Source organism: Delphinapterus leucas, chromosome 8, assembly GCF_059928025.1.
Source record: "Delphinapterus leucas isolate spDelLeu-1000000601 "Yukka" chromosome 8, BTC_Dleu_Yukka2, whole genome shotgun sequence".
NCBI lineage: Eukaryota > Metazoa > Chordata > Mammalia > Artiodactyla > Monodontidae > Delphinapterus > Delphinapterus leucas.
Window position 1 is genome coordinate 29591255 of NC_143136.1, and position 23380 is coordinate 29614634.

The window sequence follows — 23380 nt, forward strand, 5'->3', positions numbered from 1 at the left end:
GCTAACAGTCAGAGGATGTGGGCTGCCCTGGGGAAGAGACTTAACCTTAGGCAAGGGAACATCCTTTGGCTGAGGTCAGTTTCCAGAGAGAGACTCAGCACTGAGCCATCAACAGCCAATACACCTCGTGGCAGGGGTAATGAGTGCCTTGGTCACGAAGGAGGAATAGGGACTACACGTGACAGGATCTGCTAGTTCACCAGTTGTGCCTTTTGGATCCACATGCTGCATATAATACGTTCACACCATCTGGGAACAGCTCTTCCAGAATTCTGGTTGGCATCTCTCCCTGGGGAAACTTTATAAGAGGAAGTTTAGTTAAGTGAACAATAGTCCCAGCTGCACATCATTTCAGCACTACACATCATTCAGCACCATAACTGACTCATCACCTTTCTTCTCTTCTATCCATTGTAGATTCCCCTCACCCTCTGCTGATTCAGGTGACTTATTAGGTGTGGTGGTGACTTACACCTGTATCCTTAGGGGCCTGAGCCCTCGTCTCTATTCCCTTTTCAGGATATGACTGTTGCACCTGTCCATTTGCTGTCAAAATTAAGCAAGGCACTACCAAGGATGCCCCAATGGATTACCTAGATGCCAACCATTCTTTCCTGCCCACATTGGTAATAGCTGCCCTACGTGCTCCTGATCAACAGGGGCAATTACCCCTTCCATGATGGTAACTCCTCTCCTTACTGGCTGATCTCTTGGCACAGGAGCTCTAAGTGACCATGTGGCAGCCATAGATTAAAGTTTAATGGGACTCTTCCTGATAGAAGCACCCCTCACACTGGGTGGGTCACTGGGAGTGATGGTAAGCAGGGTCACTCTTAATTCCATCCTTGGTTCCTGGATTCATGTATTTGACGTATTGGGGCAAAACTCTATTGATTTGTGGTATATATTGCATCCTGAAAGATGGTACCCCCATCCTTGCAAGGTATCAGTCTCTAAGCTGGTGCCTGCATCTTCAGTGTGTTGTTCTATCCCTCTATCATGCTGCTAGATGTTGCCATATATGATAGGGCCAGTGGGTCCCTGGTTTCATGCCCAATGTCATACATCCTTTACTTTAAAATGGGTTTCTTGGTTCAAAGTGATGTTATGCAGGATCCCATGTTGGTAGGTTAAATATTTTGAAAAGTCTTGAACAGGGTGCTGGCCAAAATCCTACAAGCAATAAAGGCAATTCTTTATCTAGAATATATGTTGATTAAAATCAAGGTGAATCACCGCTCTTTCCAGGGTAGAAGGGGTCCAATGTAATCAGATTGCCACCAAGAGGCTGGTTGTTGTCTTTGAGGGATAGTGCCATTAACAGGAGGTCTGCGTTGATCTCTGTTAATGGCAGCAGCAATGGCTAGATCAGCTTTGATGAGTGATAGCTTGTTTTCTCAGACCATTGCATAAGCTCTAACTTTTTCATGTCCCCATTGTGCCTTCAGCTGTCTAAGTTATCTTACTGCTGGGTTGCTTAGTGCTTCTGTCATAATAGATGTTCTCTGGTGGGCACTGCCCCCCGTCCTCTTTTATTTCAGAATTCTATCATCCCAATTGCCATGGGGCCCAGCTCTGTAAGAGCATGTCATTTAACAGCCATGGCCCAGAATTGACAGCCACACCAGGCTTCTCAGTGATGCTGAGACCCCTCTCATCAGTACATTCCTTGTCACTTTGGTGAATGTAGTGTCCTCCAGGCCCTTCCAGAGAACATAGGTGACCAATAGTTTTCCAGCCTTCTGTCATAGCGTATCCACTCTAGCGAGCCCATTTTTTCTAAGCTTTTTCATCCCTTCTTCCATGGTCTTCCATGACAGTTCTGGCATTTCCATTTTATTTCATCCCTTGCTCCGAGCTCTGAAGAGCCATCCTAGCAACATGTTGGCACTCTCTTCTGAGGTCTTTGTCAGGGTGTACACTCTTGAATAGCAGAAGAGTGATTCATTTTGAGAAATTTTCTCTTGTCCAGCTTTATGTTCCACTCTTGATTCAGCACCCTCAGGGTCCGGTCCTGTACATATTCTTCCAACTCCTGCCAGGACATCACCATGCCCTGCTCGCTGCTGAAGGTCCTTTGAGGTAGAGTCTCTTTCTTCTAGATTCCCAGTATTTCACTGGTCAGGCTACGTTGTGACTAGAGAGGCCATGGGGGAATCATCATGGTGGAAACATCAACGAGGGAAATTCATTTGTAAGGTAGCTTCATGATACATTCCTCCAAAGACAAGAATGTTGCCATGTACTTTACCCATAGAAATGTTGTACTCTGTCTCTATGCAGGTATTGTCATTGGAAGGCCTGGTGTACACAAACCAGACAATGATGATTTAAACTTTTTCTAGTAAATATTATCAGAAATCCCCAGATGATTTTTAGCTCATTAATTCAATCTAAAAAATATAAACTATACTCACATATTTGGAAAGCAGTATCAATTTATACGGCCCTAAGACCAGAGACATCTCATACACAAGACCATTTGAGTTGGAAAACTCGGCTCCTTTTTTAAGCCAAACCCTTGCACTTCAGGTCTACTCAGGAAAGAGAGCAACATTCAGTACCTTTGTTGGGTCGATGAATTCGAAGAATATTCTTTCTTACTTGATTAATTTGTTACTCAACTCATCACTATTTCTATATTTATATTTTACAGTTTAAAGATATCTAAATTTTATTATGTATACACAGAGGTAGTAAAAAAAAAAAAAACTAGTATTTTAACGTTTGAACTCTAAAGCATTGAATTCCAAGGCAGATTCAATGTGCGACTTCTCATGGACTCTCATTCAATAGGAGTGGCTGAAAGAGTTGTGTAAAAAGAATAAGTGGAGTCACAAAAATTCCCCCATCATCTGGAGAGAGCTGTTGGATCGTGGAGGAAAGGGTTTGCTTTTGGGAGGATATAACGAGTTCCTAGAACATGCCCAGGTATACAAATTCAGTTGATTTATCTGTCTAAAACATTATTGTTCTCTCCTATTATTATATTTTTCCAACGTCTTGCTTTCTAAGGTATTCTCTCAGCTCTCTTTTTACTCTATTTGGGCTTTAAACAAGAACTTTCCATTATAGCCATTGTCAGCTATTCTGGTGTTGATTTTTTCTTTCCCAATATTTAGCTTTACTATGGTGTCACCTCTAGCATGACCACTGAGCTGATGAAGACAGCTGCTCAAGAGAACCTGGGGGCACACATAGAAAAAGAGCTGGAGAAAGAAGCCCTGAAAGGTCTCATCAACCCCTTGCAGGTCTGGATCACCAGGTGGGACCGTCAAATCCCAGGATTCGTGAGGTCGGCTTTTTATGTTTAGAAGGACGATGATGTAGGATTAGTTACATGATGGAAGAATATCTGAGTGTCAAGTGTGAGATTTGTATGTATGTATACGAATATTATAGATATGGAATATACGTATATGCCTATATATCCCCTAGTGTAGCCCCATGTATGAGTTTTAGACTATATATAGATTCAATGTGTATGTAATATGCATATAATACACATACATACTAAATCTAAGAGCAACTTTATAGCAAAGGTATTTACTTTGCATGACTGTCTCCAGCTCTCCTGCCCTCATTCTGTGTGTCTCATGCTGTGTGCTGCTCATACGATCCTGCTCGTCGCCTCACTGTCCTTCCTTCCCTCTCCCTTGTTTCCTTCCTTCCCTCCCCCATCTTCCTGACTGTTGCCCCCTTCCTCTTTCCCACTTGCTAGAGTTGTCCTCATCCTTAGCTCTTCCATGTGGCACTCATTCTCTGGAACCTCACCCCCCTCACTCTTACCCCTTCTCACTTTTTCTCGTCACTCTTGCTCTCAGTGGTGGGTGGACACATTCGATGTTTGTCATTGCTTTTTCTCTCTATCTCTGTGCTCTGTCTCTCTCTTTGTCCTTTTGCTGTCCATCTTGTTCTATCTCTCCCTCCCCCTTTCCTTTCCCCACCTCTCAATCTGTCTCTCACACTGCCCTTCTTACTATCTATGTGTGTATCCTAATATACAGGCTCATCTGAAAAATTATTTGTTATTATGAAAGATTTCAAATGCAGAAAAGAACTGAGAATGATGTAATAACCATACATGAACTTTACACCCAGATTTAACAATATTACATCTGCTTTAGAATTTCTTTAATATTTATTTGGCTGCGCTGGGTCTTAGCTGCAGCACGCGGGATCTTTATTTGCGGCATGCGGGCTCCTCCTTGTGGCCTGCGGGACCCAGCTCCCCGACCGGGGATCGAACCAGGGCCCCCTGCATTGGGAGCACAGAGTCCTAACCACTGGACCACCAGGGAAGCCCCTAGATATTTTTAAAGGATTAAAATGGTACAGATGCTCTTGAAAACACCACTGCGCCTCTCTCCAAACCCACTGTGAAAAAATGCCCGGATGCATTTCTAAACTCCCCCTCAGGGGTCATTAGGGCTCTCAGTTATCAGCCAAGCTATGGAGTACTCAAATACTAGCTGAATTGTGGGCGCAGATACATGATACCTCGCCTGTGTTGATCCTAGGCTTCTTTATAAGGATTTGGAAAAATAGGCCTTTCTAAAAGATGTCATTACTTTGCAGATAAGGGTACAAAATAGAAAAGAGTTATGGTTAAATGAAACTGATTTCCTTATCTTTTTTTAAAAAGAATATAAACACGTAATTACAGTAACACGTAATTACAGTAATATACAGTAATATGACACAGTTCTTTTAAATTTTGCTTTCTGCCTATTCCATTTAATTTGAAAAGCCTTATAAACAGGTACATTTCTTACTTTGGTATTGTTTTCAGATGGCCAAAGCAAGAAGTTAGCAGTGAGAATTATTTTGTTCTACTTTTGATTTCTAGCCTTAAAAATGTCTGTGCCGCTGTGTATGCCAATTTAATATATTAAATCACCCTATTAATGCACGTGCAGAAGAATATCTATTAAGAATAAAGCCTGGGGACTTCCCTGGTGGCGCAGTGGTTAAGAATCCGCCTGCCAGTGCAGGGGACACGGGTTCAAGCCCTGGTCCGGGGAGATCCCACATGCCGCGGGGCAACTAAGCCCGTGCGCCACAACTACTGAGCCTGCGCTCTAGAGCCCGTGAGCCACAACTTCTGAAGCCCGGTCGCCTAGAGCCCGTGCTCTGCAACAAGAGAAGCCACTGCAATGAGAAGCCCGCACACCACAACGAAGAGGAGCCCCCGCTCGCCGCAACTAGAGAAAGCCCGCGCACAGCAATGAAGACCCAACACAGCCGAAAATAAATAAATTTATTTAAAAAAAAAAAAGACTTCTATACATGGTTGATACTTTAAAAAAAAAAAAAAAGAATAAAACCTGAAAAGGAGCAAAAGATTTAACCACTCGTAATCGGCTTTGCATTTTTATTAGTGCATCGGCTCTTGCCTGCTACAACCTAATTCCCATCTTGACAAGTGGTGAAGTGTTTGGACCGCATATGGAAATTAGCATAAACCTATTTGACAACAAGCAGGCAGAAGAGAAACTCACAAGCCTTGTGAAGGAGGCTCAGGACCTGGCGTCGCCCTTCCTGCAGAGTGTGTCCGCCTGCACCCAAGCGGAGGAGGCCTTCCGCCAGGCCCACGTGATCATTTTTCTCGACGACCACGTGGACAAGGAGGTGTACAGTTTGGAAGACTGCATCCGAAGCAAGGCTACTCTGTGCCACCTCTACGGATCCCTGATTGAGAAAAATGCTCATGATTCCGTCAGAATTATTGTGGGAGGAAAAACCTTTGTGAATCTCAAAACGTCTTTGCTTATGAGATACGCCCCAAACTTCGCCCACAATATTATCGCTGTGGCCTTGGGCGTAGAAGGCAAAGCGAAGGCGGCGCTGGCCAGAAAACTGAAAACGACTCCGTCATGTGAGTGAGCTCCTGTTTCCATGTCTGGTTTTAAACAACGTGATTTCACAGCAGCTAGGAAGAACACTGTCCCCTCTAAAATCAGTCGGGATATCTGGACTAGAAAGTATGAAGCAGAGGCCAAGAACTTCTGACTGTGTGACTTCACTACTGTGCGTTTTCTTTCTACTAGCTTTTGTGACTAGCTGATCTTTTCCCATCATTCTAAAAATTAAGAAACAAATATTTAAATAATAAGATTTCTATTTTTCAAGTAGTAATTTGAAACTTAATATTCCTTTTTTTTTTTTTTTTTTTCCGTCAACCAATGTAATCGGTGTTTTTTAAAAAAATACTCAGGGCTCTGTTAAAGTGACCCCACCCCACTTCCCACCTGTGTGACTTGGGGCAAATCACTTAACCTTGCTGTGTCTGGCTTCCTCACCTGTAAAATGAGGATGTAAATAGCACCTACATCCTAGAATTGATGCAAGGATTTAAAGAGATAATGTTTCTAAAGTGCTTGGAGGAGTGCCCGACACAAGCTAAACATTTGCAAGGATAGTAAACTTGTTAAGGTGATTATGCTATCTGATCGGTTTCTGCTTCTAATAATCTTTGTACTTATAGAGGTCAAAATCATAGGAGGATGAGACAGAATCAGAAAATGGATTTTTGTATCTAAAGGGGGAGTGCTGTATCTAAAAATATTTGTCATGTTTGACAGACTTTAGCTATTTGTGCCCTTAGATGGAGCAGGTGCAACGAAGTCCATTTAGAATGCCAGGAAGTGCAAGACATGACATCAAGCAAAATTGGGAAGACAGTGAAATGTGAGCCTAGAATGCTCCCAGTCAGAGCTATAAGGGACTTCGGTGAGCCCCTAACACATTAGGGCAAAGCCCTAGGACCATAACTTCTGGTATTCTTGCATACAAATCATTAGTGTCTTACCCCCAGGGTCACTGCATACCTCAGCCAAATGGGTACTAAAATTATTCAGTAGGAAAACATTTCCTAATCATTTTATCTCTGTTATCAACCTTATATGTATATGTGTAGATACTGATTTCTCACAAAAGGTCTATGATACACTGATGAAAGTGGCAAGAAGAGGCAGTGTTACAAAATTTAAAACAGGGCAGGCACTTTCAACCAGAAAGCTGCTCTCTTGTGGGTCTGGTGGTACCATAACTTCTAAACCCTGCTGTATTCAAAGCCAATAAGCACAGGAGCAGCAGAAAAAAGAAAAGTGGAGACAAGTTGGGACAAAAAAGGGAAATGTTAGAGGGACGGCTGTTAAAGTGGAATTGTCAGTGGAGTAGTAAGGAGGAAGTTGGCAACGACAAAGACAGAGTTAAACAAAGTAACATGAACTAGAAAAACCATCAGGGAGAATTATTCCAGGAGAATTCCAGATGCCAAGAGGGGAGCAGACCTTTTCAGGATATCCCTTGAGTTCAGTTCACACATAAACCTGTTTCTCAGACTATGTACATTGGCTTAGTTGGAACTCTTTCTGTACAAGTGACAGAAAGTCCACTCAAAGCGACCAGAGTCAGAGCTTTTTTTCCAAATAACTGAAGAGTGCAGGAGTAGTTCTTATTTGGGGCATAGCCGGATGCTGGGGTTCAAGTGATGAAGTCAAGCCTGGTTTGTGCTCTCACCTGGCTCATCACTCAGCTCTGTTTTCCTCAGCTTTGCTCTGATTCTCGGATAGGCTTTCTCTAAACAGTGGCAAAACGGCTACCGGCATCATAGCTTAACTACCCCAGTAGGAAAAGAGCGTTCTCTCTCGATTCTTTGTATAAAAGTAGCAGAATAAGATCTCATTGACTGGGCTTGGACCACATGCCCTCCTCCAAGTCAGTGTGGCCAGAAATCTGGGATCTAGGTCTGATGCCTATCGATAGACCTGAGAGGTAAGGACAGCTTCACCCAAACCAAATGGACTGAAATTGGGGAAGGGTACCTATTTAAAGAAAGGCCAGTATGCTGTTAAAGAAAAAAAGGAGGAAGAGATGTTAGGACCAAAAAAAAAAAAAAAAAAAAAAAGCAGATGTCTGCTATAATTTTCTCTAGCTTGATTTAAGGCATTTAGAGCTATAAAGGGCCTTAAAGCTTTAAGAAAAATTCTTTTCCCTCCTGCCTGCCTTTGAACACAACTCTGTAAGAGTGTGATACTTGGAGCTGCTGCAGTCATTTTAGGACCATGAGGGGAAGGCCAAGAGAGTAACATCTTTGAGCTGCTTAACAAGCCCCTGTGTCACTGCCTACCTCGACTTGTTATCTGAGAAAAGTAAACTCCTTCTAGTTAAGCCAGGTCAGAAGGATATTCTGTTACTTGAAGCCAACAGCAATCTTATCTCATACAGAACAGGAAAGAATTTAATCACCGTAATAGAAAGTGGTATGACCTTTTAAGAGAATTAAGTTTTTAAACAAATAAATAAGTTTATAAATAAATCAATAAAATCCTCTATTTTCACTTCAGATACATTCCCAGAAAATCCACAATTATTAGAGAGAATTATTAGAGAGAATTTCATATATTAGAATCATATGAAATACCAATTCCTATTTCTCTCTACCCCCATCCTCTTCTTTTTCTTGGTAGTATGTATCACGTTGTATAGTAGTTGTTTTCTCACCCACTCCCCTCTACCCCCAGAATATTGCAAGGATTTGGGCTGATTTGTTTTCTTCTGAGCCTCCCACCTAAAAGTGCCTCACACATACAAGCTAATTCAATATATCTTCTTTGATTAAGATGTTCCTCGGGGTCCTCTTATTCCAGCACCTCCATTCTGCAGGAAATGAAATCCACCCAGGGAGTCAAGTGACTTGCCCAAATTTCTATTCCAGTCTAAAATCAGGGACTCTCTGTCAGAATCAAAGCAGATAAAAAACCCTCTTCATGGCAAGCAGAGTGGTGAAGTTAGGACCAGAGCGGGGGTATAATTTTCAGTAGCGCTTTCTTTCAGGGAGCATTTCAGTGTTCCCTGAAGTCAGTCCTATGCTCACATCATCCACTTGCATTATTAGGAATGGCCAGACTCTGATGATTAAGGAGATGATCCACATTGTTTGCACATTTTTAGGGAGCATAAACTTAAGTCTGTCTTATAGCAAAAGGACCAATTGTAAAACAAACACACAAACAGAAAGTAGACTACAGTCAATTTTTTATATTACGTTATTTTTTTAAATTTCTTTTCTTCACAGGCATCAAAGATGTGATAATTTGGGGTAATATTAGTGGAAATAACTACGTCGATCTGAGAAAAGCCAAGGTTTACAGATATGAGAGTGCTGTTTGGGGACCTCCTCACTATTCACGCCCTGTTTTAAGCCTGATTTTTGATAGGTACAGTATCTTTTTAAGTGAAATAGTCTAACAATATTGAATAAACGTGTAATGTTATTATAATCATTTAAAAATCATCTTAGAAATCAGTGTGCAGAAGTAACTGTTCACACTCATCCTCATTTATGCTTTCTATTGAAGAAATGTAGAGAATTCCACAGAATTTCAACTAGTCTGTCCCCACCCCCAATTTATTTGATTTTGGAATTTTGAATTTTTATATTTCAGATTATCCTTAAAGTGGCTCAAAGATGCCATTAATGTTATCACTAAAGCAAACATATGTAAAGTGAATCTTATTTAAGGTAAAGACCTCTGTCCAAGTTGAAATTAGTTGAAAAAGCTTCGAGAGTAAGGAATTATAATGGTGAGCAGGCCCAGGCCATGCTGGGTGTTGGGTTCCAGGAAAGGCAGAATTGAGACGTGGTAAGGGACACCATCTCTGGAGCCAAGCCACCTGGGTTGGAATTCTCATTCAGCCACTCATTAGCTGTGTGACTTTAGAGAAGTTACTTAACGTCTCTGTGCCTTGGTTTTTCCATCTGCCAAGTGGAAATGGTAACAGAGTGCGGGTCTTATAGGGTCATTGGGAAGATGAAATGGGTTAAGACAGGCAAAGCACTTAGAAACTGTGCCTGTCACAGTCAACACCACCATTACGAAAAGGGCATGGAAGGAGGAAGGAGGAGGAATGCCTTTGGAACAAGTTTTGAAACTTTGCAGCACTTTCCCAGTGGTAGCATGTCCCTTCCATCACCTCTTTCTTCCCTTCCCTTCCTTTACCCACACCTAGAAATTGTGTCCCTGGACTCATTGTCTTGCATTGCTGTGTGGGTGCGGGCAGCATCTCCTGGAGCTGTATCGTGCCGGCTTAGCAAGGGCAGCTGTTTCATGCTTTTTCTAGTCCAGCTGGACTGTTCCCCGAGTTTAAACTTCAGATTAGAAAACTTAATTATTTCTTTAGTTCTCAATGTGAATAATTCAACATTTCATGATACTATTTTATTTAAAATGAAGGATAATACTGGTTCCAAGATAGCCTCTATGGAGAATAAATTCTTTGTGATGAAATTAATTGTTCTTGCAGCCTTTGGCCACTTTTCTGTTTTCCATATTTATGGTATCAAGTTTTTAGTTTGAAACTTTAGGACTCCTTTCTGCTCTGTTTCATTACTTTTCAGTTGACTCTTTATGGGATTAAAGAAGTTTGAAGAAGGGGCACAGGAAGTCATATTTCTGTTTTGTGGAGGTGATTTCTTGTACTCAGATCCATTGATCCAGGGAACATTCTTATTCATTCCTATTCCCTCCATTGTAAAATTGTTTCTTTCTCTCCTTACAGTGACTGGGTAAACAGAGAATTTGTGGAAAGTCTTAAAAAGTTCACCGCCACAGGAAGACAATTTGGGGGCATCTTAGCTGCACACAGTATAGCCACTACGTTGAAATACTGGTACCATGGCTCACCCCCTGGGGAGATTGTGTCTTTAGGGGTACTGAGTGAAGGTAAATCTGGGTTTTTCATATCTTACGATATTTTAAAACCTCCATGTATGCCTTGTGCTCCTACTTCTGTGTCCTTACCTAGACAGGCTCCTATCTCTTTTTTTTTTTTTTAAATGGTACAGTTACTTTTTAATTTTATTTATTTATTTACTTTTGGCTGTGTTGGGTCTTCGTTTCTGTGCGAGGGCTTTCTCTAGTTGTGGCAAACGGGGGCCACTCTTCATCGCGGTGCGTGGGCCTCTCACTATCGCGGCCTCTCTTGTTGCGGAGCACAGGCTCCAGACGCGCAGGCTCAGTAGTTGTGGCTCACGGGCCTAGTTGCTCCGCGGCCTGTGGGATCTTCCCAGACCGGGGCACGAACCCGTGTCCCCTGCATTAGCAGGCAGATTCTCAACCACTGCGCCACCAGGGAAGCCCGCTCCTACCTCTTTAAAGGCTCTGTAAGCTCTCTGGATTTTCACAATTCCATAATCATTCATTCATGCCTGCATTCCTTCAGTTATCCATTCAGCAGTGCAACAGTATTTTGTGTGCATGCACTGGGAACACACATAGGGAGTAGGCCCGGCTTTTGCGTTTCAGGAAGCTCACAGCAGAGTAAAGGAGAGCCACATGCATAAATGAAATAATTCTGTTAAGTTTTTCTCACTGTATCCCTACTGAGGAAGCGAAAGCAAGGTCAGTTTTCAGCAGGCAGCAGGAAGAATCAGGACCTGCATCATAAAGGAGGTGACACTTCAGGAAGTCTCACCTGCAAGCTTGAGTAGTTGTTTACCTGACAGACAAGTATGGGAAGAACATCTGGGCACAGGAGCTGCAGGAGCAAAGACACAGACCCACGATACAAAGGGCACAGCAAGACCCAGATCTCAGAGTACCAGGCAGCAGCGGGAATGTGGAAAGCTTGCTCTCCATCCACAAATACTGTGGATATATTTTTATATCCTTAGTATTTTAATCTGCTAAAAGCTATTCAGAGCACTTCTACTATTTATTGAAAAATAGGAAAGAGAGAATAGCTGATGCTCTGTGCACTGAAGACCTAAAGCATGTCTTCCCTTTGTGCTTTAACATTCTCCCTGAACAAGCCCATCCATTCCCATCTCAGCCTTGCTGCTGAGCCTTACCTTGTCAAACATTGCCACCTGGATGTCATGCTGTCACTTCAAACCAACACACACCAAACTGAACCTGTTGTCATCCTCCCCAGTCTGATCCACCTCTTGTATCCTTTATGTTATTAATGGAACCACGATCCTTCCCATTGTTACAGTGACTATGGTGCAGCTCACGGAAATCTCCCTAAACCCCCCAAGTCAGAATTAATCTCTGCCTCTCCTCTGTACTCACATAGCATTTGTTCCTCTATCAGAGAGCATATCACAGCCTGCCTTTATGGATGGGGTGGTTAGTTGCATATGCCCTCTGCATTAGAGTCCACCCACCCTGAGGGCAGGGCTTTGGCTGGGTCTACTTGTTGCTCCTTCATGGGTAGACTCTCAATGTGTCTTGTTCAATTAAAGTTAATGTGCACGAACATCTGCAAGTGTGAGTTCAAATCACTGTGTTACCTTTTTAGTGAAATAGACACCTAAAACCTCATCTTTATCTGTAAAAGTTTAATTAGGGAATTCCCTGGCTGTCCAGTGGTTAGTATTCCCCGCTTCTACTGTTCGATTCCTGGTCAGGGAACTAAGATCCTGCAAGCCACGCGGTGCAGCCAAAAAAAAGTTGAATTAATCTCTGTAGGAATTCATCAATAAGCAGTTCAGTGTTGGGGGCAAGTGAGGTGAAGAGCAAGTGATCATTGTGTCCCTGAAATGGTAACACATATGTAGACCCTCATCCGTTGTTCACTCATAAGGCTGGCTCTCAAATAGAGAGTGAACAGAGGGCCTGGGACATCCTCTACGGAAAAGTCTTTTAGATCCTGGTTTCTTGACTCTCCTCAATATTTTGCCCTAGTGACAACATTTTTTTTTTAATTGAAATATAGTTGATTGACAATGTCATGTTAGTTTCAGGTGTACAGTTCAGTGATTCAGTTATATATATATATATATTCTTTTTCAGATTCTTTTCCCTTGTAGGTTATTACAAAATATTAAGTATAGTTCCCTGTGTTATACAGTAGGTCCTTGTTGGTTATTTATTTTACGTATTTTAGAGTATATATGTTAATCCCATCCTCCTAATTTAGCCCCCCCTTTCCCTTTGGTAACCGTGAGTTTTCTATGTCTGTGCGTCTATTTCTGTTTCATAAATAAGTTCATCTGTATCTTTTTTTTTCAGATTCCACATATAAGTGATATCATATGGTATTTGTCTTTGTCTTATTTCACTTAGTATGATAATCTCTAGGTCCATCCATGTTGCTGCAAGTGGCAATATTTCATTCCTTTTTATGGCTGAGTAATATTCCATTGTATAAAAGTAATACATGTTCTTTATCTGTTCATCTGTCAATGGATATTTAGGTTGCTTCCATGTCTTGGCTACTGTAAATAGTGCTACAGTGAATATTGGGGTGCATATATCTTTGCAAATTAGAATTTTCTTCAGATATATGCCCAGGAGTGGGATTGCAGGATCATATGGTAACTGTTTTTTGTTTTTTAAGGAACCTCCATACTGACAACATTTTTGGTGACTAGAATGGCAAGAATAATTTTCTTATTTGATTGAGACACAGAAAACGGGAGGCATTTTATCTGAAGGTTGCTCAGTTAGTGATAAGCATTATCCATTTTTTTTATTTGGAGCACATTTCAACTGGGAACTAGAAACTGTGAGATCACCGACTTTCCCTTCCCACTGCCTGCCCCTTGGCTCTGTGACTGCAGTAGTAGGCTGGAAGAGCAAAGGCAAGATTGGACACGTGCTGGGGCTCAGGGGCTACCTAGGGGGGCAAGGAAAAGCCAAGGAAGCAGACAAAAGGAATCCAGACAAGGTGGAAGAGAAGGACTGCATTAGTTCCCAAGGCAGAGGCAGGGCATCTGAACCCAGCAGGGACAAAAGGGATAAAGATGGAACAATGGTTCTTCCTTCTGAGAGAAACACAGAAGGGCAAGTTGTCAGAACTTGGAGAGGTGCTCAATAAATACTTCTCTAGTAAGTGTTTCAATCTTCCCTGGGGAGGAATTTGCAGAAATTCCTCCATTATCATTAAATCCACCATTATCATTAAAAAGCATGTACTATGTCTGTCCTTATCTACAGTGTTACCAGGAAGGTTTATTTATCTGAGTGCTTTCGTTTTGCTTTGCTTTGTGTTTGCTCCCTGCAGGCCAGTTTGGTATTCCTGAAGGGATTGTCTTTTCTATGCCTGTGAAATTCGAGAATGGAACTTGGGTGGTTCTTACAGATCTCGAAGATATTGAAATAAGTGAACAAATAATGACCCGAATGACAAGTGATCTAATTCAGGTAATGTCAGAATAGCTCGGAAGGAACTGACTTCAATAATAGCCCGAAACCGATACCCCTAGATCAACGCATACACTGATTTTCTGTGGGTTCGATTTGCCTCTTATTCCTAAGAACAATAAGGAGGCAATAGAGGTTTGAAGAAATCAGCAGAAAAACACTCCTCATTTGGTTATGTAATTTCTAGTATGTTAAAAACAGTTGTTGGTTACTTAAACGTCAAGAATCAGTGTTTTTCTATTAAAGAATGATCGTTAGTAATTGTGGTCATTTAATTCTCTGATTACAAAATTTTTCCACAGGAGAAACTTGTTGCACTTGGAGAGTTGATAAATTTTCAGCCGTATCAATCAGGTAATCTTTTAGATATGATGTTTTACTGGGCTGCTATTAAAAGAGTATTAAAATATATGTTAAAATGGAATCACTATTTAATATAAATAAGTATAATTCATATTTCATCACTTTTAAGGTAACTTATTGACAAAATAAACTACCAGGTTTAGTGTGTCCTTTGAAATAAAGTTTCTTAAAAGAATGCTAAAGAAATCACATCCTAAAGACACTATTGCCTTATAAAGTTTATGTATACCATATGTATTAGTTTCCTAGGGCTGCCATAACAAATTACCACAAACTGGGTGGGTTAAAACAACAGAAATTTATTGTCTCCTAGTCCTGGAGACCAGAAGACCTAAATCAATGTGTCAGCAAGGCCATGTTCCCTCAGAAGGCTCTAGGGAAGAATCCCTTCCGTGCCTCTTCTAGCTTCTGGTGGCAGTGATTGGCATTCTTGGCCTGTAGCTGCTTCATTCCAGTCTCAGCCACGGTCCTCACAAGTCTGTCTTCCCTCTGGGTGTGTCTATGTTGCCAAATCTCTCTCTCTTTACAAGAACACCAGTAATTGCTTTGGGGGCCCACCTTAATCCAGTCTGACCCCATCCTAACTTGATTATATCTGCTAAAACTAATTTCAAGTAAGGTCACATTTACTGAGACCAGGGAGCAGGACTTCAACATTTTTGGGGGGGACACAATACAACCCACAACACTACAGTTACTTTTAGGTAACTTTAAAAAAATAAATTTCAATAAGCTTGTTTTTCCTATTGGTATTTTCTCTAATTGTAAACTTACAAGGAAGTGGTCTCATCTTTCTTTCTTTTGTCTTAAAGAAAATCTCATCTGAAATATGAAAATACAAACATAAATAAATTAATTCACTTACAGAAAGGCACTCAAGTGCCTTTTGAGAGCCCATCATCCCTTCCACGTACCGGTGTTTATGGAGTGTCAACTGTAAGCCAGTGCTAAGAGCTAGAAATATGGGGGTGGTGAAGATAGACCTGTTCTTGCCTTTTGAAACCTACAGTCCATCAGGGGATCGTAATTTACACAAATGTCTGCAGCTGTGGTGAGTCTTAGGCACGAGAAGTACAGGGTGCTCTGCTATGAGAGCTTATACCTGGGGATGTGAGCAAAGACCTTGAGGCAGGAAATCATGTCACCTTGTTTGAAAAACCACCAAAAATAGTTTGTGTGGCCAAAGCCTAATGAGATGAAGCTGAGAGAGACATGAAGGGTAGATGAGAGGTGCAGAGGCTTCTGGATGGAGAATGACCCAATCGGGTTGTGATTAGTTTGGAAAATAAATTGGAACAAGGCTAGACTGTTTGCAGACAGACCAGTATCAGGAGGGTAGCAGAGTGACACAAGGAAACGGTGATTACAGCTGAGGCTGGAGGCTGTAGAATTTTGAGAGATATTTAGGAGGTGGAATTGTCAAAGACTTGATGACGGACTGGCTCTGGGGAATGTCAGAGGACTCAGACTTCGTTTGCTTGAGCAATGGGGTGGGTTTACCAATATGGGAAATAATAGTAGAGGAAATTATCTGAGAAAGACAGAGAGAGAGAGTGTGTGTGTGTGTTTGCCTATGCGTGTGTCTGTTGGGTGGCAGAGGACGAGTGCACTGCCAGAGTAGAGGAAGGATTATTTTAGTTTCTTACATTTTGATTCTGAAATACCTACAGGATATCTCAAATGGATACATTACATAGAGAACTGCATACTTTCTGGAGCTCAGCAAGATCTGGACTGCAGTTAATCAAATTGGGAGTTGTTGCCTATAAATAGGAATGAGGCCATGAGCATGATGGAGATTGGAGAGAGCAGGGGTGCCTGGAGGAACTTAGCCTTTAATGGTTAAGTAGAACAGGAACAGCTGACAGAGGACTGTGAAAAAGGGGTGATCAGTCAGGACAGCCCCTGAAATCTGACACCATGGAAGACCTAAAGGCAGAGAGTGTTTCAGGAATGAGGGCTGGTCTACACTGTCAGATGCTACGAGGGGGTCAAGTAAAATGAGGCCTGAAACGTACCCAATGGATGTAGGACACAGAGGTCATTTGTGACTTTGATTAGAGAAATTTTGTGGACTGAGGAAGGCAGAAGTGAGACCAGAGTGGGAGGGGAGGACCCCAGCGCCCTGTGGAGCTGGGGTGCTTAGTGCTGCGGGCCTGAGGAACATGCTGGGTGCTGAGAACAATGAGAAGGGCCCCCATCAGGATTTTCACACAATAGAAGGGCTTTCTGAAGGAGGTGACATCTAAACCAAGTCATGAGAGGAAGGAAGACATTAGCTAAGGTGGGGATAAATGGGAGGGTTGGTTCATTCAGAGGGAGCAACAAGGTGTCCAAAGGTAAAGACATAAGGCAGAACTTTCTGTGAACCGCCAATTCATTTTATCTGGAAAATAAAATTTGAAGTGAGAAATGTCAGGAGGTGGAGAGGTTACTTATCTTGTTAAAACCAGTGAAGGATTTTAGGCAGGGGAGGGACAGGAGCAAGTTCAAATTTTGAAATGATCATTCTGTTCTTAATGAGAAGAATGAATTGGATGGGAGAGAGCAAAAGTAGTAAGACCAATCTTTTTGCAGGTAGAGAAATGATGAGGGCCCTAACCAAGAAGTGGCCATGAAGATGTAGAGAAGGGGCTAGATTTGAAGATATGAAGTTGACAGAACTTGACCAATCTGAGATAGAGGCTAAGAGAGAGCTCCGGAGGGTCAAGAATGTCCCAATGTTTTTGGCATCTCGACATATGGTGGTGTCATTCCCTAAGACAGCAGTTCCCAAACCATCAGCCACAAATGGGTTGGGGGTGTGGAGCTAATGGTCCCCTTAGCTCCACAGACTGAGTATGGGGCAGCTGGAGTCCCCAGGCTGGTTACCTCTATTGTCCTTGACATTTGCTGTGTGTGCTAAGTCATGAAAATGATTGGGAAGCTGTGGGCAAGGTAAGGAATATAGAAGGAGCAGATTTTCAAGAGGAATTTATGTCCAGTGGGTGAGGGACACATATCTCTGGAAGCCAGCAGAGAGATTTGGGCTGGAGATGAGGCTGCGCAGTCATCGGCAACTAGGTGCTGGTTTTTTAGAAGAAGCTGGTAACCATGGTGATCCTGTGGGGAAGGGCCTGAGTGGCTGGGGAAGGAAGACTTCTTCACTGCATGGTCTCTCGTGGCTTTTGAATTTCATTCCAGGTGCATGTTTGACACATTCAAAAATATAAATAAGTGGAGAGATAGATATCTGGATGGATGGGTGTTAACGTTTAACTACCATTGGAGAGTGAGAGGGTGAGATGGAGGGGCGGGAGGAGAAAGATCATTAAGACAGCAGTAGAAAACAAGCTTCAGAGCACAGGGTCAGCTTCACACAGGAAGCGTCTCTGCTGCTGAGACCTAAGAGAAGGGAAGCGGTGATGGATGGGATGCAGGGAATTATGTCGGATGGGGGGATTCAGAACAAAATGGGCAGCAAGGCCAGGTCCCAAAGATTAAAAACTAGGGGAAGGGCTAGAGTTATAAGGGAAGAGGTGAAGATTTGAAATAATTTGTTAAGAGGAAAGGAAAGAAAAATGGAAAAAGCCAGATTTTTTTTTTCAGAGCTGAAGGCTCAGTGGAATTTAGAGACCGTGAAATTTGTAGTAACTCCAATGTACAGTTGCGTGATTCCCTGCAAAGGTGCTCGGCTGCCTGGATGCAGGAGAGGAAACCTAGATGTATGATCTGTAGTAAGCCCTGAAATATTAGAGAGTACTGCCACCCCTGCAATTAGAATAAATGCAATTAGAATAAAACTAACACTGTACAGTATTCCAACAAAATTCTGAGTATTTCCATGATGACTTCATTTGGAATATCAAATTTTTTTCCCAAAGTTTTTATTGTTCTCATATTTTTTTGTGTCCTTGTTTTACTGGTGCCCTAAATGAGTGCTGAGGTGATTTGCTCATTGGCTCTGAATATGGGAATGGAAAATGAGTACGGTTTTGTTACTTTACTTAGCATCTGGGAAGGAAGCAGGTGAGGCAGTGAAGATGAGGACAATTTCAAGGAAGCCGATGAAGTGATGGACTACAGGGGTCTCCACTGGACAAGGAAGGACGTAATAAATAGAAATAAAATTTAAAAGCCCCAGGCAGGGGTGATATTGAAAATATTTAACAATCAGTATGGCGCAGATGACAACCAATTAAAGCAGTTGCTGTCTCTCAGAATGGATTAACTGAAAAGAAGCTGGCAGGGGACAGAGGACTGCCCTTGGTCAGACGCAAGAGGCTTTAGTGAGGTCACAGCACCAGCAGTGGGAGGAAGGGCAGAGCGTGGGGTTTGGGAATTGAGAGCCGGTTGTGGCTGGTGGTCAAGTCACCAGGCGTGGGCCAAACCAAACAAAGCCCCAAGGCAGCATGGAGGTGGAGCGGGTGGGCACAGAAGTCCAATGACCAGTTGGTTTTACCTCGAGTTATTCCCAGAATTTAAGGCCCTCTCCTCCTGCCTAGCAGACTAGAGTTGCAAACTCCTCTTATGATAATGAGCTTTAAGGCAGTCACTCTAAACTTGACTCCATTGACTGGTAGGTAGTCCTAAATTTCCCATAACACTTGCACTGCAGATGGTTTTGTGAAAGAAAATGACCTGATTTTACGCTGTGTTTTATTAACAAAAGTCAAGGCATGCATATATATATATATATATTCATTCATTGATCTTAACTCTGTCACCATTGGACCTCGCCCAAAACACTGTTCCAGAGATTCCAAGCTCAGAGCATTGAAAATAATCAGAACTTTGTAGAGTTTGGAGATCTCTGCTTATTACCATATCAATGAGATGATTCATGTATGAGGTTTGTTTAATCTTTTCAATTAATTTAATTTCCTGACTTTTAGAAACCGACTTAGCCAAAGAAGATGAAAAGACCACCTTACCTACCACAAATGACAACCGGGAGCATTGCAAAGTCTCAGATGGTAGGTATATCACTTGAAAAAAAAAAAGTACCCTTTGTATCCAAGGCTTAATACTAAATTTCAAAGAAAGGAGTTTGATCATTTATTAGCCATAAAAAATGAGAGTTAAGTCTTTCATCACCTTTATCCTATATTCAAAAAAGAAAAATCATTGTTAAAAATCTATTGAAATCTTTGAAGGATGGTACCAGACATTCACTGAGCACCTTCTAGATGCTGGTCACTGTGAGAGACACCGGGACCCACAGTAAGGGAGTTGTGGCCACACAATCACATCTGGGGGAAAGGAGCCATGAGAATATGAGAAAGTAAATGCGAAGACACACAATAAATTAAAAAGCTTGATGAAACAGGGCAAGGTAGTACACAAGGAAAGAAAGTATATAATCTAGAAACTCACGAGGAAAGAAAAGATCCTTGTGATGTATGAAGGGAAAACTTTAATAATATCTAGAAATCTAGTTGAGACTTAAGATGGCTAAAAATAATCCAATAGCATGTATTTATTTATTCAGAAGCTGTGCTGGTTCAGTCACACAAGATGAAAAAATTCTAGAGATCTGCTGTACAATGATGTGCCTATGGTTAACAGTTTTGTACTGTAGATGTAAAATTTTGTGAAGAAGGTAGATTTCATGTTATATGTTTTTACCACCATTGAAAGAAGAAACTGTGAGAGGTGCTAGGGACATAAACATACATTGAACGTTGTCCTTGCCCTCAAAGTGCTCACCATCTAGCGTGGGTGACTGCAAAGCAAAGCGAAAACTACCTTATGGAGAGGTAAGTGTTATGATAGAGGGTATAGTGGGACCACATAGGGGGTCTCCTGACATAAAGAGTATTAGGAAAGGCTTTCGGGAAGAGATGAAATGGAAGCTGAGTCTAGGAGGAGTAGGAATTACTCATGTAATTTGGTGAAGAGGAGGTGTGCAAGTAGAGGGGCAGGTAGGGAAGAGGTTGTGAAAGGTGTCCCACCAGAAGGAAAAACAGGGGCAAAGCAGGCATTTCAGGGGATCAAGGCATGGCCAGAAGTGTGAACCAGAGGCAGCATCAAATTATATTCAGAAGATGATAAGTAGGGCAGCTGTGCTAGAGTAGGGAATCCAAAAAGGATGAAGAAAGCTGGAAAAGGTAGGTAGAGTCCATCCGTTGTTTGGCTGAATAGTTGGCTCAGCAACATAGCTGGTGTCTGGACAAAACATGAAATCGATGGGGGCACGCTTAGAGAGCTAATCTAGCTTCATCACTGACCCTCCGGAAGATGCTCAAGCAGCCCAAATCACTATCCAGAGGAGCGTGGTGAATTCAGTTCCAGCCAGAATACATATCTTTAAGAGGCCCAGTCAGACAGTGTATCTGGGTACCTGGGTGGCAGCACCATTATTCTAGTCGGCCCAGCTGGTGATAAGCAACACTCATGGGAAGGAGGGAGGGCACTATGGCCCCCGTGAGAGAACTGAGAAAAAGCTATATCGTCTCTCATGAAGGGAATGACCGGCAGCTTCCCAGGATGGAGGAAGAAAAGCCAGATTGTCGAGTATGTATTCCCAAGTCTTTGCAACAGAGCGATTTAAGTTGGTCATTCAAATTTTAAGGCTCTTAGGCTTAACGAATTCATAATCTTAAAGAACTTTAGTGGTAATTAAGTGAAGAAAATGGGGTTGATTTCAGGTTGTCGTGAGGGCTGTTTATTCAATGAGCATTGGAATCAAATGTAACGAGATACAGTGCTTTCCATATTGTGGGTTAGGTGAGTTGTGAAAAAAATTTAGTGGGTCATGAAATGGATTTAATAACTGGCGTTTTTCCTTGAACTAGAATAAAATTGATGCTAAAAGGGTAAGTAAGGAGAGCAGATTTTTTTTCCAATGAATGAGAATAGGATAGAAATAAAAAGATAAGTATTAGAAAAGATAAGAGAAGGATAAGAATAGATTAGAAAAGGGTGAGTATCTCGTTCATTTAACTTTTTGTTTCATTATATGCACACAAGTGAAGGTACTGGACTGGAACGTAAAATGTATTTTTTTTTTTACACTGGGTTTTGGTCAACAAAGTTTGAAAAGCACTCACAAAGAACATCTCATGGGCTGTTAGTTATATTCTAAACCACCATGTTTTATCTAATATTAGTTTCAGAATATAAAGATTTGTTTTCTGATCTAATGCCAGATGATGAAAAAGATCTAATTTTGTCAGATGGTAAGTCTGTCAAGTGATAAGCAATCTGCGTGGTGCTAATGGTCATGACACACATCGTCCAGTCTTAGAGAATGACCCTGTGGTCAGAGAACACAGTCCAGAAACCGAAGTAATTTTGAAATAACTCTGTTTCTTTTATTCATAAACACTTTGAAGGAGGGATAAAAGATGGAAGCAAATTTTTTTTAATGCTGAAATTGCTTCCATGTCATACTCACCTCAAACTCTCCCCAATAAGTTCAGCTCCAGCCTCTATGTCTCATCCTTCTCACCTTTTCTTCTCAATCCTTCATTACAAAGCTCAAAATAGCTGACATGGCAAGTCAGGATCCTCCTCAGAATGTGGGTGAAAGGAAGACCCTGACAAGTCCAAGTTAGAATTCTCTTTAACAGGGAAAACCTGGGAATTTTTATACATGCATACATATATGTATCTTGTATATATTTGTATATAGGCTTATATATTTTCTAAATCTGCCTATACGACCTGTATATCTAGAAGATAATAATAATCTAGTCTGTTTCCATCTTTACTACTTCTTTACTTAAAACTCTGTGTACAGGAGGGAGCTGGCAAACACTGAAACATTGCCAGTGATTTATCTTGTGGGGAGCAAGGTTTCACAGGGAAGTTGGTAGAAAGATGCTACACTGAGCCGTTTGGCTAGACACCCGTTTGCCCCTGACAGTGGCTTATCCATGATGCCATATAGAAGTGATCTGGCATCTTGCAACTTTCAAAGAGGACAAGGCATTCAGAGAAACTTGGAGTAGAAGGAAAAAGGAAAAAATGAAAATAACTGCAAAACTCAGTGTCCTTTAAATACTAAAAAAACTCCGTTCTTTTAATTCTCTATATACTGCAGTAGATTTTTTAGATCTGATTCCTCAAACCAGCTCTGAAAAGTCACGAAGTCAAGAACACACACATGGTAGCTGGTAGACAAACATTAATGTTAAAAGGTGGTCTTTTGGGCTTCCCTGGTGGCACAGTGGTTGAGAGTCCGCCTGCCGATGCAGGGGACATTGGTTCGTGCCCCGGTCCGGGAAGATCCCACATGCCGTGGAGCGCCTGGGCCCATGAGCCATGGCCACTGAGCCTGCGCATCCAGAGCCTGTGCTCCACGACGGGAGAGGCCACAGCAGTGAGAGGCCCGCGTACCGCAAAAAAAAAAAAAAAGTTGGACTTTCCTTTTATAAATGGAACTGGGTAGAAGAGGTCAACTGTCCCTATGATATGATTCTTCTCAAACCCTCCGTGTTCCCACATCCCCAGAAATTCAGCCATGTTTGCTGATTCTCTAGAGCTTAACTTCCTACTTTTATATTTGACAGTGACAACCGAATCCTCCCCTCAGAATGAGTAAGTGAGGAAATGGACATAAATATATCTGCAGGTCCAGATTTTCAAAGATCATAATTGAGTTGTCATGATATTTTATGCAAACAAGGCAGATGTAGGTTTCTTTGTGGTTGACCAGTCAGGATATTCACCCATGGCTCCACACTTTCATTTAAATATCCAATAAGATTAATATTTCCATTGCACCTTCCAGTCTGAAAATGTGCAGTGTGATGGGCCTTGGCGTGGGGCTAGCTATGGGAAATTAGAATTGGTGCATAGAGGAAAAGTAGGACCAAAAGAGGAAACGGAACTGACAATATAGCTGCTAAAAAATTTCAAAATGAGAAGCAAAGGAG

The 23380-nt window shown here is 41.8% G+C and overlaps 1 protein-coding gene across 2 annotated transcripts; it reads left to right on the forward strand.

Annotated features, from left to right (window-relative positions):
- The first annotated feature begins 3122 nt into the window (after positions 1 to 3122).
- On the forward strand, positions 3123 to 22133 carry MDH1B (malate dehydrogenase 1B). 2 transcript variants are annotated; one of them, XM_089916470.1, is made up of 8 exons: positions 3123 to 3265; positions 5382 to 5878; positions 9083 to 9224; positions 10567 to 10730; positions 14017 to 14156; positions 14459 to 14510; positions 19394 to 19474; positions 21617 to 22133. In XM_089916470.1, the coding sequence occupies exons 1-8, from the start codon at positions 3147 to 3149 to the stop codon at positions 21694 to 21696; spliced, it is 1275 nt and encodes a 424-aa protein (XP_089772596.1). In that variant the 5' UTR covers positions 3123 to 3146; the 3' UTR covers positions 21697 to 22133. The 2 variants fall into 2 exon arrangements, with proteins under 2 accessions (XP_089772596.1, XP_089772597.1); XM_089916471.1 differs by lacking the exon at positions 19394 to 19474.
- Positions 22134 to 23380: the final 1247 nt, after the last annotated feature.